The sequence below is a fragment of the Pelophylax lessonae genome (assembly GCF_965119305.1).
Source record: "Pelophylax lessonae genome assembly, chromosome: 3".
NCBI classification, from domain to species: domain Eukaryota; kingdom Metazoa; phylum Chordata; class Amphibia; order Anura; family Ranidae; genus Pelophylax; species Pelophylax lessonae.
In genome coordinates, this window is record NC_138770.1 from 181,757,440 (window position 1) to 181,774,374 (window position 16,935).

Genomic DNA, 16,935 nt, shown 5'->3' on the forward strand with positions numbered 1-16,935 from the left:
ATTGGAAATCATGGGATATGACTTGTCATGCGACTTTGCAGTTCCAAGTTGCAGGACAAGTGACAGAAGTTTGTGAGGGACCTAAGCGGGTTTCACATTAAAAAAAAAAGTGTTGCACTTACTTTCCTAGTAAAAAGTAGCTTAAGAAGGCAACATTGTTCTTTCCATCTCTTTCAGCACCTTCAGCCAACTTGTTCACCATGGTGGTATTTCCCGAAGATGTTGCCAATAGTAGGAGACCTCCATAATCCTGTGCATTGTGTAGACACTCCTGAGCCAGTCCAAACTGGCACTTGCTGATGGCCAACTCAGCTAGCTGCTTCCACTTTTGTTCAGCCTATAGAAGGAATGGAAAGAATCTTGTTAAAAGTAATCAACAAAAACAGTTAATGCAAACTTATCAATAAATTTAACATTCGGCATGAATAAATTCCTCCGTCACTGTATACAGCAACAGTACAAGTGCTTGCACAGGCACTTGAGTGTGCATGGATGGCTAATCTATGGTTTATGGTCTATAGGTACCTTAACACAGAGGCAGCCAATGCTCTGCATTGACAGTGCAAAATTCTTGAATTTCAATATAATGTTACTTCTAGGATGTTAGATACAGGTATCACTGTAGACTTTTAGTGTGCACTAAAGATTTGATAAGAAAGGGCAAGAAAAAAGGAAGGAACAGAACATGGCGAGACATTACCTCTGCCTCTACTGCCAGCTGATATGCGATCTTTAGTTCTCCTAGCTGTAGCGCCAGCTCAAAGCGATGCTCTGGGTCTGTGGACACAGCCAAGGCTTGTTGTTTGAAGCCCTGCAGAGGGAACACAGTTACAACAATTAAAATCTAAGTCACTAGGCAAGTTTTAAATAGACTATAAAATATAGGAAGCCATTTACCTGCTTTTCCAGGAAGTGGGCAACACGTGTCCTCTGTTCTTTAGGGATGGTTGGAATAACTTTGTCAGCCATGCTGAAATCTCTTCTCATCACAGCTGTCTGATACTCCAGAACTGACACCAGCAGAGAATAGCTGACAATGTTCAGCTCTTTGTCTCCCAGATACAAACGATTATCTTTGGGAATGTAACCCAGCAAATACATGGTCCTAAAGTAAGACAAGTTGTACGTGAGAGGTAAAAAAAGAAAACCACACATCTACTACTCTTTAACCCCTTTGCGCCTAACGGTAAAACAAATCTTAACACCCAAACCCAATTTTGCAACTTTGACATGTGTAAGTAAACCTGTATATTTAAATCACAATAACTCTGTGCATCCAGGTAGATTATTCCTTGTTTTTTTCAGGACAAATTGAGCTTTCATTTGGTGGTAAATGGTAATAGATATTAGATATGTTTGGATTCTTTTTTGCCATCTAAGGAAAACTAACCCAAAATAGTAAAAAGAAAAAAAAAAACATTTTTTTTTTCAAATTTACTGGTATATTTCTTGCTACTACCATAACCTACCACCAAAGAACAACTCAAAATAAATTCTCCTGCTCATGAGGATCACAGCGATATGACCTGTGTATGGTAGTTGTTTGTACCTGTAGTACAGCCCAGAAACAATAGTGCGCATTTTGCTTTTTTTTTTTCCTGCTTAGAACACACTAACGCTAATACTGACAAAAATAAAAAAAAATGGATTGTCCAAAAAATACTGACCCTGACCTTTGACCCTAACCCTGGGGCTGACCTAGATCAAACCTTGATATAGGTATTTTTTTTTAAATATATTTTCTTTCTTATCTCTGCAAGGACAGAGAAAAATACAATGTATTCATCTTGTCCATACACAAAGACTGAAAACATGGGGGCGGGTGCGCTCCCAGCACAAAGAGATACGCAAATAAGGGACCACAGAAAAAAGCCCAGTCGAGTAGGGCCCTCATATTTGCCTACGGTTGGCATGAAGGCGTTAATGCTTCCATTGTAAACCTGCACAGACAACATATCAGCATAATGATTTAGTCAATAATACTGTGAAAAAAAACGAAAATTACCCACAGTATGGACTGTCACGCTGGCAGCAATGCCTACTGCCCTCGGAAAGTTTGGGATCGCTTGTCAGAGGGCGGTATAAAAGTGGCTGACGTGTTCAGGGTGAAATCCTGCTGCCTCCTAAATGTGTTTTTTTTTTTAAGTGCCAATGGGGAATTTGTGTATATATATATATATATATATATATATATATATATATATATATATATATATATATATATATATATATATATATAAAAAAGAAAAATCACACTGCAACTTGCGTCAAGCAACATACAATTATTCATTAAGCTAAGTTTAGAATTGCATCACGGCTGCTGTGCTTCTGAAAAACTATCCACACATGCATTGCATTTCAGAGGTGTTTGACAGGCAGTGACAAGGCGATGCGACGACTCCTCACCTGTATAAACCCCGTAATTGCAGTATTAATGTGCCGCAACTGCGTGCATTGCACATGGTTGCAGGGCGTTTGTGATACTTCCCTATTTACATGAATGAGTCGAATTTGGCAGGCTTATTGCAGTGCAATCTCCTGTTTTTAATGCCCTGCAAGTCTAAACAAGCCCTTAATAGCTGGCTTACACAGCTTCAGCTTGTAAAATTAGAGCAGTGTGAACAGCAAGCGTTTCAGCGCATTTACAGAGCTTTCTGCAAGGTTTGTTGAGGTTCAACCCAAAAGGTTTCCAAAGAATCCATCAGCTCGTTTGGAAATGTTTAAACACAGATTGCAGTGGGAATGCTGACTTTAACACTTTCTGGGGATTCATTCCAGGGGTGACGAAAAGTGATTGAGCAACTTTCATTAGAAAGCTGACAGTCAGCTTTTGGAGCCACTGGGAGCTTGTTTAAACCCCCCCCCCCCCCCACTGTCACTGCCATGAGACTAACGACGGTGGCAGTAAAAGGGTAAAAGCTGCCAGCAGGCTTCAGTAAGTTTCAGCCCAATTTGAAGCTCGTACAAAGCCTGCTAGCAGCTTGTTACAATGACAACACTAACATTAGGACTACTTCCAAACTGAAGCTTATGGGTTCTTTAAAAGCTTCAAAGTTTGGTGTTTACAGTCCCACTGCTCTTATACAAGTACAAGTTTGTGTGAACCAGGTCTTAGTGTTTTTTCCAGCTATGAAAGACAATTTTGAAGCAACAGAGGGCAGTCACAAAAAAAAAAAAAAAGACGCACTGCTGTTAGTTAGGCCATCATGCAAAAGGATTGTTAGTCTTTTCCTTATCCCATTCCTTTATACAGTTGAATTTTACAAGTATCTGTATGCAAGGATTAAAGCCACTTACCTGTCTAAGTGTGCAATGGTAACAATTTCTCCTCCTACATAGTAGTTGAGTCTGTTTACTGTGCTGGTGTAAATAAAACAGTCTCCAACCCACAGGCCAGTCTTTACGATTTCCTGAATTTCACCCAAAACCTGGTAGGAAAGTTATTGATTCATACATTTAGTGCACACAAAAACATATAGGAAAACAAGGTAATCTTTTCCACTTGTTACAATAGATTAATATCTTTTCCTTTATTACTGTAGATTATCCATTTAGATGACAGTGCAGAACACAACTGTCAGCATAAATATCTATACTCTGGTCACAGGATGGCACATACATCATTATGTTGTACTTACTTCAAAAGCATCCTCTATTCCATCCTCAGAAACTCCTTCATGCGTCTCCTGTGCTGCAGCTACTTTGTCAGACATGTATTTGAGAATGAAGAATGATTCCTCTGTGGCAATGCAGACCAGCTCTCCTGAGTCTGACCAGAAAATCTGCAACATATAAATAACACAGTGTATGTAGTACAATATGGGAACCTTGGGGGCATATTTATAAAGCAGTGAATCTGATGATATTCACCAAATATTCACTCCGGGTGCATGTGTTTGAAATGACAATGAATGACTGTTAACAATGCAATGCAAAGTGGTTGTTTTACTAGGACTAAAATGTATTAATTCCCCCAGAATCCTTTGTGCTGAACGTTTAGATCACTAACAAAATTATCTCTTTAAATGTAATGAATATTTCTGCTTAAATTTTGTGAACTCACGTGTTTGGGCTGGATTTCTATCCTACGAATAAGTTCTGTATTCTCCCAGTCGTAGAAAGCCAAACCGTTAACAGAGCGGACACCAAGAAGAAAGCCGCCATAGATACCTTGAATAGTGTGTAATAGATTTTGTCTTGTTTAGTTGCCATATTATAAAAGTTAACCATCATAGAATAAAACTAAAAATGCACGTATGCAAAAAAATTAAAACATTTATGACATCAATAAAGTGGATATAAACCCTCACATATACCCAGTGAAATGAACAGCCTCAGATGATACACAGATGAAACAAATCCTCCTACATAAGTTTTACTTGTTTATCTGCAGTCTTCTCTTCCCTACACCCCTTCAAAGAATCATGTTAAATCCTTCTTCATCTGTATCAAAGAGGAGGGGGTGGAGAGCTGCAGTTACACTGTGTGAGAGCTGTTTGGAGGATAGGAACACACCACCCTCCACACAGCAGAAGTCCTGTGTTCTAAATACACAAGCTGTGTACGGAGCTCCCTCCCCGACAAATTTTATCTCATGTGTAGAGAAATCGTGCTGATAACAGAGGAACAAAGCACGAGAGAGAAATGACACTTAAGAGCTTTGGAGAGAGACAAGTAAACATTAAAGATATATGTGCTTTGCTCAGGATTTCATTAATGAGGTTTACAACCACTTTAAATGCAGAAATCCTGATCAGTAACTCTATAATTTCTCATTATGTCACATTCAAAATCCCAGGGTCAAGTTTATGATCACAGACATTTAATTGTCCACTATGATGGGCTGTTTCACTGGCCCAATAGTAACGTATAAGAAACAGAAAGGGGAAACAAGCTTTGGTCATATCAGTGTCTTTTTAGGATAGGATAAATGACATAGAAAAAAAATAAATAAAAGACATTACAATAAAAGCTTAGAAGCCCTATGGAAATGAAAGATCTATGCTATTTCAGAGGACACCAACCTTCTGCACCAAAATCAGGCTTAAAACTTTTCTTCTCTTTGAAGTTTTTGAAGATCTTCACTACACTGTTGCTTTCACGAATAGCATACCTGCAAGTGATATAAGAATTGAAATGTCAGCTGTAAGGTTCACTCCATTTCTCTCTGTATATAATAACTTGCTTTTGTGGAAAATGAATGGGACAGAGTCAACCAGGAGTCTGAGGTACATCCTGAGTAATCTCTCCAGTACCTGAGAACTTTTCAGCTGCCTAATAATGATCACTGAAAATTGTACAAGTAAATTCACATACTCATCTATTCACCATAAAGTGTTTTTCTTGCCTGGGCCATTCACAGTGTGAGCATGTACTATTTTGGAGATCTGCATCCCCACTAAATAAAAAAAGGAAAAAACCTACCAAAATTTGGGGGAACTTTTTTTTGCCTAAATTGATACTAAAGGATTTTTTTTGGCTTCAAACAAAGAAGAAATTATATACTTACCTGCTCTGTGCAATATCGTTGGTCCCTTACCTCTACTTTGACAGTCCCCTGCCAGCTCCAACGGCTCATCCCTGAGCAAGCTGGGTGCTATGGAGGCACCCGTGAGTACGTGCATGCTCCCGAGCCGGGCTGCGTGTGTCCGCAGACACAGCGCAGCTATGCGTTCCCTGCTTACAAAAATGTGACTGACACTAGCAGGAACCTATGGCTCCTGCTGCTCTCAGGGTCTCCTGTGAGACCAGAAAGTGAGAGGAACGGTCATGCATCCAGAACAATACAATCAGTGACAGGAGTCAAGTAAGTGTTTTGGGAAAGAGGGGGTAGAACAGATAGTGGGGCATGTTTTATCCTAATGCACGGATTGCATTTTGATTTCAGAACCACTATAAAAACTTTAAATTAGACTTGCCCTTAGTAACTACTAGGAATGCACAGATATATTGGCTGCCGTAAATTGGCAGCTGAAAATAGGATTATTGGCATTTTATCGATGAAAAAGAAAAAGGTGCCGTTAATGGCATGCTGCGTCCCATTGACTTCAATGCAAAATTGTGTCCCATTGACTTCAATGCAAAATTGCGTCCCATTGACTTCAATGCAAAAACACCAGCCAGATTTATTAAATTAAAAAAAAACAAAAAAAAACATTTCTTTTTTAGAAAAATCTGTCCAGTTCGGTTTTTACCCATGTGCATCCTGAATTTTCATTATGGTGCACCACTATTAAGTACTGATCTTTTCTTATTATTACTCCAAATTCTTCTCAAAGACTGATTTACACTAACATTAAAAGTAGGACTAAAGGCAAAAAATGTTTTCCCCCATTTTGGATAGGGTAAGGGAGGGTTATAACCGCTGTCCATTTTATTTATTTTTTGCCATCTATGTCCCAATGGGGAGATTTACCTTAACTTCCTATCCCATGGCCAAAACATGAAGTGATGGAAAACCCCCGGCAAATTACAGAAATCTCTTGGGGGCCCCCCAGGTCACCAGAACTAGTATCCTTACTGGAAGATTTCCCCTCTATCACTTTTCTGGGGACAACCCAAAATTGGGGATTTTCTTTTACTTTCACTGATAATGGTACACAGGACAAATAGAGAGTTTGAATCCCCATAACTGGGGCACAGACAGCTATATAAACTGACAGGTGTTCTAATCCCTCTCCACTTTACCCAAAACAAAACAAAAAGCTTTTAGTTATACTTTAAAAAGACTTATTTACTGTAGTAAAGATAAAACATTCCACTTACTCAGAGGAGTCATGAGCCCAAACAAACTCTTGTGCAGATCCAAAGCTCTTGTTTCTCAGCGCCATCGCGGTGTATATAATGTATTCTCCATCTCCACACACTACCACAAACCTAAAATCAAATATTGACTCGTGAGCTGTAGAGTGTATGCACTTGCAGAATACTAGCTATGATCCATATAAAACCTGGTCCTTACCTGCCATTGGGATTGTGTTGTATGGTCTGTGGATAGATTTCACAGCTGCCCATGTCCTTCACAGCGAGAGGGAGCCTTTCTCCATCCTTGATTTCTGTTTCGCCCATTGCTTTCAGATTGGCCTGCTGTACTTCAGAGTGTTTGGCCCAGATGATTTTTCCATTTGCATCCATAGACATTGCTGGCTCTTCACGACCGAGCTAGAAAGGGAACAGCCATATAGTTCAATACCAGCAATAAATCTGTTAATATGGTAGTTTTTTTTTTTTTTTTTAAAGGGTACCTTAATATTTTATCTTAAATAACTTTACAGGACTACTAGCACATATAGGTGAAGAAACCAACCACATTAGCACCAATGATAAATAGTAAAATGTACAAGACAGACTGCAAGAATGCTGTACAAAATAAAATCAACCTTTTTTTCTTAAATTAAATGATACCTGTAACTTTCAATGACTTACCTTAACAATAATGCTGCCCTCATCATACCCAAGAGCAACATTGTTGGAGCCCCGGAGACCACACACACACCAGACACGCTCCATGCCATAGTTCAGAGTACTTTCTAGTCGATAAGTGCTGGAATGCCAAATCCGAACAGTGCCTATTGGAAAAGAAAGTTTCATGATATGCGAGTACCTTGTGCCCCCCAAAAAGAGGTTTATCTAAAATCTTACAATGCAATAGTTCTAGCCTATAAATGTTTACATTCTGATGTCTGAACTGATCAGAGCTTTTGTACAATATACTGCTATTTATATAAATTATAAGAAAAAAACAAACATTTTCAACAAGTTAAAGTACATGCAGATGTATTTAAAAGGATGAGACTTACTAAGAAGTACATTAAGTCCCGGTTCACACTTGTGCGATGCGGGAAGGCTGCGAATTCGCAGCCTGTTCCCGCATCACAAACGCACATCTGACAGTTCACACTGCGATATGCGATACGCAGGGGGTGTCAATGAAATGTTAATGACACCCCCAGTTTGATCGCATATCGCAGTGCGATCTGACAGTTCGCATAGGATCAGATCGCACAAGTGTGAACCACTGTGCGATCCGATCCTGATGCGGCTGGAAAAAGGTCATGTGCGACTTTTGTGCGGGTGCAGTGCGACTTCAGCCATACAAAGTGTATGGCTGAATTCGCACCGCACACCCGATCGCATGTAATGAAGGAGCAGTGCGCTCCGAATTACATGTGATTGCCGCACTCGCACAAATGTGAACCGGCCCTAACTAATGGTGGCTAACTAGATTACGTTTTTTGTTTAAAAACTGGTTTAAGGAATAAAAGGTAGTTATTTTGCATAAAAAATGATTTTTCGGCAATCCTAGTAACATCATCTCTACCAAAATGCACATTGAAATCATTCACAGACTTACCATCTTCTGAGCCTGTGATTATAATGGGGAGCTCGGGATGAAAACTGACACAAGAAACATTCTGAGCATGTCCTTCCAGAGTTTGGACACAAGTTTTGTTCTATAAAAAAATAAATAAATATAGGGAGAAAAACAATCAGCAACTCTGTGAATGCTGTTAAAATTAGATTCATCCAACAAAAGGAATATACATTCCCAGGAGCATGTAGTAAATAAGAAAATGGCCTAGCTGGGAAACCAGACAACAATCAGCTATATGGCTCACCCCAGACCCACGTGAAGCATAGGATGGAAGGTTTGTAAACACTAGCATCTTCAGCAGTCTAAACCCATCAGTGCAGATGTTACATGATTTCTCTATGTACAGTACACTTCAGTGCCTAAAAGCAGAGAAGCAAAGCCCATTCCCCTTGGCAAAGGTGCAGGGCTGCAAATAATTTTGTATGACTCACTTTTGCCAACAATGACATCAAGATGAGGAGAAGAAGGCATACAATTCATTCTGGATTTTTGAATAATGCTTCATCCCAGAGACTGTTAGAGCCCATGATTAAAAGGGACAGTTTAGCTATAAATATTGCCTCCTGAAATTCTTCCTCAACAAGAACACACACTGGAAATCTAACAAACATTCCTACAACTAAGTAGCTGTGGTTTAAAGTGTTACTAAGCCCAGTTCCCCGGCACTCACTTATATCTGGTCTCCCACAGTACACAGAACATGGTTTTAGTAAATATAAACTGCTAAATACCTTTTTTTCGTCAGCAGTTAGAGCAGTCTTGTGACTTCTATCACTGCCTGGTTAAAGCTTGTAGGAGGAGTTTTCATCCACCTCTGATTGTCCTATGAGGCTGCAGGACCCCTGACCCTCTGTCTGAACAGTGCTGATTGGCCCTGTGCCAATCACATGCACTCTCCCAAGAAAAAATAAAATGCTCTAGCCTTACACACGAAATTGAGCATGTGCAGCTTGCCCCCAAGGCTCTGTTCTATCAGGAAATGGTTTGGGGACTGTGGAAAAAGGGGAGGATCGGAGAAGACATGATCAAACAGCCTTTTTACACAATGCACATGATTATCCCCTTAGGTTCCACAGCGAGTATAACAAGCATGCATTACTGCACATTACGTTTGTACTGTTTTGGGTTTAGTAACACTTTAATTCAGACAATAGAGAAGTGTATGCCTCAAAAAAAGTTAAGATTTTAACAATTAGAGGGTACCATCATCATTAACCCAGACAATGTACATTTTTTTCTTGCAACCCATTATTTCTCTCACGAACCTGGTAGTCCCAGATCTTCACAAGTCTGTCATCAGCTCCAGAGATGAGGTATGGCTTGTCACCTCCACTATAATAATCAATGCAATTTACCCCTTTCTCGTGCCCCTCGAGGGTGAAGTTAGGGGAAGAGGAGCCAAGCTGCCAAACCTGTGAAAAACATTAACAGTAGAAGTAAAATTAGACACCAGCAAAACTCATAACATTAAAAGTAGAACTAAAGGCAAACTTTTTTTTATTTTGGATAGAGTAAGGGAGGGTTACAACCCCAAATCTTATTTTTTTTTTTTGCCATTAGTGCCCCATTGTGGAGAATTCAAGGCACTTTCTGTCCCAAAGCCAAAATAGGAAGCGAGAATAAAATCCCTCCAAAGTGAAGGAATGCCTGACTTTTACCAGGGTCACCAGAACTAGTGTCTCCAGTTGGAACAATTCCCCTCTATTGCTGTTCTGATTACAACCTAAAAGTTTGGAGTTTTCTTTCACTCTTGGTGATAAAATGATAAACATGACAAATAGAGAGGCCGAATCTCTAATTGGAACACAGACAGCAATAAAAACCTGACAGATGTTCTAATCCCTCCGCACTCTATGCAAAACAAAAGAAAATTACTATGGGGTTGATTTACTAAAGGCACGTATAACTCTGGAGCGCAAGTGCACTTGCTCCAGAGCTTAGTCAATAAGGTAAAGCTTCACTTTGCAAAGAATACTCACATGCAATTTTTAAAAAATCCAAAAAAAAAAAAAACTGCATTTCTACTTGCACATGATTTGATGACAGAAATCAGCAGAGCTTCTCCTTATTTCCGAGCTCCACTCAGATCTAGAGCAACTGCACTTGAAGTGCACAGTATATTTGCCCATAGTAAATCAACCTGTTTGCAACCCTAAATTATGTTTTGCTGCAAGCCCCTCTTATTTTACCAGCTTGCCACCCGCCCGCTGCAGATATACTGCGGTAGGCTCGCTCGGATGCGCAAATCGACGTATCGGTGCGTCGGTTCGGGGGAGCGGTCCTGAGGGCGGGTGCACACCCACCCCCACTAGGCAGTGAGGATACCGATCGACAGGGTGGGCAGAAATGACACTTTGCTACAATGTAATATAGTGAATGTACAGCTTGTATAACAGTGTAAATTTGCTGTCCTCTCAAAATAACTCAACACACAGCCATCAATGTCTAAACCGCTGGCAACAAAAGTGAGTACACCCCTAAGTTAAAATGTCCAAACTGGGCCCAGAGTGTCAATATTTTGCGTCACCACCATTTTTTCCCGGCACTGCCTTATCCCTCTTGGGCATGGAGTTCACCAGAGCTTCACAGGTTGCCACTGGAGTCCTCATCCACTCCTCCATGAAGACATCACGGAGCTGGTGGATATTAGAGACCTTGCGCTCCTCCACCTTCTGTTTAGGATGCCCCACAGATGCTCAATAGGGTTTAATTCTGGAGACATGCTTGGAAAATCCATTGTCGTTACCCTCAGCTTCTTTAGCAAGGCAGTGGTCCATCTTGGAGGTGTGTTTGGGGTCGTTATGTTGGAATGCTGCCCTGCGGCCCAGTCTCCGAAGGGAGGGGATCATGCTCTTCTTCAGTATGTCACAGTACATGTTGGTATTTATGGTTCCCTCAATGAACTGTAGCTCCCCAGTGCCAGCAGCACTCATGCAGCCCCAAACTATGACACTCCCACCACCATGCTTGACAGTAGGCAAGACATATGTTGATCAGGGTTTGGCAGCCATGATTATCGTGGTCAGGACAAAGAGGGGCACACAGGAAGAGGTAGGATCAACCAGGTCTTTTACAGTTTCCAGAGGGACAGGAGCTGTTTAACCTGCTATAAGGAAACAGAATCTATATTTTTTTTAGGGTAACAAACACTTTTAGGAACTATCCCATCATCATAAAAATCAGCCATGTTTAATGTACCTTAATAGTGCGGTCAAGTGAGGCACTTGCAAACTGGTTGTTGTCTTTGGGGTTGATGACAATCTGCATGACGTAATGTGTGTGACCTTCAAATACCTGAGAGCAAGACCATTTCTTATCCCAATCCCAAAGTTTAATCATCATATCATCTGCAGGAAACAGAAATATCATTCACACAACTGTACACAGCCATCTGCTCATGCTAAAATCACTATACAAAAACAACACATTTTATTTCATACATTTTCAGTAAACATACCACTGCTGGTGAGAATGAAAGGCTGTGTGGGGTGTACAGCAATACAACGGATATAGTCCGAATGAGCCTCGAACATGTGAACCCGCTCCAATGTATTGTAGTTGAAGACTCTGATCTGCATGTCATCCTTAGGATAGAAAAAGAAGGGATAAACTTTACATCTTCACATACAACGCATCTTAAAAGATGTTACTTACATGAAAAAAAAAGCAAATACAAGAAAACATTGCCAATTAGAACCAAAAGGATCATTGTTATTCCTATGCCCTTTATATTGAGCACTTTGCAAATTGAAGCGGAACTTCACTTTCACAATCAGCATTGGCTATTTGTAATCGTTGTGCTGGTAGCAATAGTAAATAGATAGGACGGTATATTATATTTACTTGTTTAAACTTTTTTTTTTACATTTCTACAGTTACTTCCTGGCTCCCATGCCTAGGCAAATTATGTCACATCCCAGGAGTCTTCAGGAGGGTGTTTTCTCAGCTTAGCACAGCCTCCTCACTGTATACCTGAGCCAAGGGCAGATGGATTCCAAGAAGTAATTGCTACATGAATTATCTTACTCAAGATGGTGGTAGCTATAAATGCTAGGGGGTATTTTTCAAAGTGATTTCTCTGCAAAATAAAGCATGGAGACATGGAAGAATGGGTGAGTTTGCTTTGAATATTAAAAATTAATGAAATAACAGGTTTGGTTTGTGGTGCTCAGATGCAGTGTAGCTCTGCTTTAAACTAGCAGGCATTACCTCTGCATTAGAGATCAGCAACTACAGTGGAACTTTGTCAAAGCATTTTACTATCATCCCCAACTGGACTGAAATATTCCAGCCATGGGAGAGTTATGGAGACTCCATACTGAGCCTTCAAAACAAGACCTAGGTCACACAATTGGCTCCTGTCTAAATATGCATGTGAGATTGGGACCTTAGTTTGTAAGCGTTTTGAGGACAGGGACTAATGTGAATGTAGAATATATTTAAAGAGCTGTCATTTGTGAGTAATATCCAACTGGTAAAATTCATCCTTGGCCAAAGCTTGTAGTAGGCGGCCTACTGACACAAGAACATTCTTTGATCTGACTGGGGTTGAGCAAACTGAGTGAATGGCCTGTAATATCTGTAAATACCTTTTGGAGAAATACAAATAGTAACCAAAATACAGCATAGCAGGCATATAAAAATAAGAATATCACATTTTTGAAAAAAAAAAAAAAAAAAATCCACTGAATTACTTAAGTAAAAATGTATTTATCTCAAACTTACTGCTCCTGTGACGACCCAGTTTTTCCTAGCCACGAACTTCGCCGCTCTTACTGGCAAATCACATACTTCAAATGTTTTTACAAGTGTCTGAAAGCACAAATAAAAATTTTAAGACAAATGTAATGAAGAATCAAATTACTGCATTTTCACCTTTTTACCAATTACAGATAACAAGAATTTAACTTCAACCCAGATGGGTTACAAAAATCACAAAATGTAAATAGAAAAAAGCTGCGCAGCTTTTTTCTATTTACATTTTGTGCTTGGTGTTGTCTCACTGTAAAGCTGCTGCTTTTTTCTTTTAGTTACAAGCGCGGTTACATGATTTTTACTTGTTTACAAAAATCACAGCCAGGACGACTAGTCATTTCACCCCAAAAATGAACCAGAATTGGAAGCTGGTAGATTCCCCGGGTATATATCTCTCGGTCTAGTCTCCCTCACTGTCTAACTGCACATCTTTTAACACACAACTTAAAGCGGAATTTCACCTAAAAGTACTTCCTATCCCCCTCCGGTGCCACATTTGGCACCTTTCAGGGGGGGGGTAACAGTTTTTGACAGTTACCCTTCCCCCTAATGCGCATGCGCAGGTCCCTAATGCGCATGCGCATTAGGGACCTGCCTGCGAAGCCGCAAGGCTTCACTGCTGGGTTCCCTCACCGGTAAAATCAGCTGCGGTGCAGACATCGCTGGATTCCAGAACAGGTTAGTGTCCTAATATTAAGTCAACAGCTACGGTATAATAACAGGAGCTCCTGCAGCTGGGACCTAATGGACTAAAATTACAAGCCATGGAAGAAATATGGGACTTGATTTACTAAAACTGGAGAGTGCAAAATCTGGTGCAGCTGTGCATGGTAGCCAATCAGCTTCCGCATCTTTTGGTCAAAGCTTAATTGAACAAGCTGAAGTTAGAAGCTAATTGGTTACCGTGCACATCTGCAGCAGATTTTAAACTCTCTAGTTTTAGTCAAACTTGTGGTTATAGCTACAACTGATATAGCCATATAAAAACCTCAAAACTGGCCACCAGTTGGATGCATTTCTAAGCCAAATAGGTAGCAAAGATATAACTATAAGCCTACTGAAGCAGATGAAAGACACTAAAGGGCCCCTGCAGTTCCAATGTTTCTCTGCAGCTAAAGCGGAAGTAAACCCATCCATTTAACAGTTTAAAAAAAAAACAAAAAGCTACATTTCCGGGCCGGCATGTGTCAGGAATGTAACACTCCCAATGGTTGGTGTCATAACTGATCCCATGTGCAGCATTATGGCAGTTGTAGATTAAACAGAGTCCAAGATGGCAGCTTTCATGGCTGAAACGATAGGAGGGTTTAATGGAGGTGCACCAAGCCAGGCATGGTAAAGGCACAGTTACACTGGTCCAAGCTGGACCAATGTAACTATGCAAAAATATACCATAGCTGGAATTCTTCTTCAACTTTTGAAGATTGTGTATTAGGTATATTTTCCCTTTAAATAGCAGTTTCATTTATTACATGTATTTACAAACAGAGACAAGTTATATACTGCATTACCTGTGTCTCATGATTCCAAACACAGACACTGCCATTGTACAGACTGGCCAGCATCCATGGCTCTGTTGGATGTAAATCAACGCTTTTCACTCGGTCAGACCGAGCGGTCAGCTTCCTCTTGATGTCAAGTCGCAGAGGCTGTACACAAAAAATGAAAAGCACAACAGTGTTAGTAATATAAAACACCATACATTCCTGTAAAGCATAAATATTTTCTATAGGGCATAATGCAGAGTGACCCATGCTGTTTGTAGCTATAAGGCATCAGAGAATGGTATAACCACTAACAGCTGCACAGGGTTAAAGGACAAGTTCATCTTTGGGAATATGTTACATGTTCCACCTGATTTTATGGTTGAACGTGTAACATGTTCCCAATGCTGCTGCCTGCCCCTTTTCCAAAGGGGGGCGAGAGAGGAGGAGTTTTCCAAAGGGGGGGGGGGAGAGAGGAGGAGTTTTCCAAAGGGGAGAGAAGAGAGAGAGGGGAGGAGTTTTCCAAAGGGGAGAGAAGAGAGAGAGGAGGAGTTTTCCAAAGGGGAGAGAAGAGAGAGAGAGGAGGAGTTTTCCAAAGGGGAGAGAAGAGAGAGAGAGGAGGAGTTTTCCAAAGGGGAGAGAAGAGAGAGAGGGGAGGAGTTTTCCAAAGGGGAGAGAAGAGAGAGAGGGGAGGAGTTTTCCAAAGGGGAGAGAAGAGAGAGAGGGGAGGAGTTTTCCAAAGGGGAGAGAAGAGAGAGAGGGGAGGAGTTTTCCAAAGGGGAGAGAGCGGGGAGCTTTTCAAAGGGGGGAGAGAGAGAGAGGGGAGGAGCTTTCCAAAGGAGAGAGAGAGAAGAAGGAGCTTTCCAAAGGGGAGAGTGTGTGTGTGTTAGAGAGGAGTTTTCCAAAGGGGGAAGAAGAGAGGGGAGGGGTTTTCCAAAGGGGGAGAAGAGAGGGGAGGAGTTTTCCAAAGGGGGAGAAGAGAGGGGAGGAGTTTTCCAAAGGGGGAGAAGAGAGGGGAGGAGTTTTCCAAAGGGGAGAAGAGAGGGGAGGCGTTTTCCAAAGGGGGAGAAGAGAGGGGAGGAGTTTTCCAAAGGGGGAGAAGAGAGGGGAGGAGTTTTCCAAAGGGGGAGAAGAGAGGGGAGGAGTTTTCCAAAGGGGGAGAAGAGAGGGGAGGAGTTTTCCAAAGGGGGAGAAGAGAGGGGAGGAGTTTTCCAAAGGGGGAGAAGAGAGGGGAGGAGTTTTCCAAAGGGGGAGAAGAGAGGGGAGGAGTTTTCCAAAGGGGGAGAAGAGAGGGGAGGAGTTTTCCAAAGGGGAGAAGAGAGGGGAGGCGTTTTCCAAAGGGGGAGAAGAGAGGGGAGGAGTTTTCCAAAGGGGGAGAAGAGAGGGGAGGAGTTTTCCAAAGGGGGAAGAAGAGAGGGGAGGAGGAATTGGAATTAAAGACAGGAACCTTTCCAAATGTTGATGGCGGCCGCCCCGGAGCCACATGAATCGGCTCCATTGAGAGTCGGTCACACTCTCCTATCATGGAAATTGGATGCGGGGAAATTCTCATCCAATTTGTGTGTGAACCCGGCCTTGAGGTTTAATATCACTTTAAAGTGCTTACAGCAGCAAATTGTATCCAATTAGCAGCCAATCAGTCAGTGATTGTAGAGATGTGAAGATAGATCTGTGTATGGAGGGATCAGGTAGTAGCTGTCATTAGAGAATCATCATCACTGAACAGAATACTTGTATTCTATGTAATAAAAGCTGGACAGGGGGAGTCATATCGTCAGTGTTATATATACACACACACACATATATATATATATATATATATATATATATATATATATATATATATATATATATATATATATATACACACACACACACACACACACACACACACACACACACACAGACAGACAGACAGACACAGACTTTGGCACCCCCTACGCCCCGGCCCACCCTAACACCCCTTGGCCTCCCCTATCATCCTCCCTGTAGGGGATTCAGGCCATAGGACCCTGGAGTCTATAGGCTCCATGCCCCCTCCCTGTGCTGGGTGTGGAGGTAGAGGTACATGTCTACAGTACAGAAGTGTGTGCAGTGGTCGGGTTGGTATCGCACACACTAGGCTCCGGTCGGTACACTCACCATGTCTCCGGGTCCTCCTGCTCTCTCCTCTGACTGACGTGGAGCTTCCGGGAGCCCGAACCGATCTCGCGATCTCCTAAACCTTCCACTTCCGGTCGGTAATCAGAGCCTGGGCTGTGCGGCTGCCATCTTGTGGTTGGGAAGTGTCAGAAACCCTTGACGTGGCCTGAGCAGAACTGA

At 41.4% G+C, this 16,935-nt stretch overlaps 1 protein-coding gene across 1 annotated transcript in view; it reads right to left on the reverse strand.

The window, feature by feature from the left end:
- Positions 1–16,886, reverse strand: part of COPB2 (COPI coat complex subunit beta 2) — a 38,303-nt gene extending 21,417 nt beyond the window's left edge. Inside the window, exons 1-17 of the mRNA XM_082251857.1 lie at positions 16,756–16,886; positions 14,641–14,778; positions 13,100–13,186; positions 11,832–11,958; positions 11,573–11,721; positions 9,640–9,786; positions 8,354–8,453; positions 7,426–7,568; positions 6,962–7,161; positions 6,766–6,876; positions 5,025–5,113; positions 4,064–4,170; positions 3,639–3,782; positions 3,298–3,428; positions 898–1,105; positions 701–811; positions 123–337 (exon numbers count right to left, since the gene is read on the reverse strand). Coding sequence (XP_082107983.1) covers positions 123–337; positions 701–811; positions 898–1,105; positions 3,298–3,428; positions 3,639–3,782; positions 4,064–4,170; positions 5,025–5,113; positions 6,766–6,876; positions 6,962–7,161; positions 7,426–7,568; positions 8,354–8,453; positions 9,640–9,786; positions 11,573–11,721; positions 11,832–11,958; positions 13,100–13,186; positions 14,641–14,778; positions 16,756–16,758 — 2,210 coding nt within the window. The 5' untranslated portion in view covers positions 16,759–16,886. The remainder of the gene's footprint in view (positions 1–122; positions 338–700; positions 812–897; positions 1,106–3,297; positions 3,429–3,638; positions 3,783–4,063; positions 4,171–5,024; positions 5,114–6,765; positions 6,877–6,961; positions 7,162–7,425; positions 7,569–8,353; positions 8,454–9,639; positions 9,787–11,572; positions 11,722–11,831; positions 11,959–13,099; positions 13,187–14,640; positions 14,779–16,755) is intronic.
- Between the last annotated feature and the right edge of the window lie 49 nt (positions 16,887–16,935).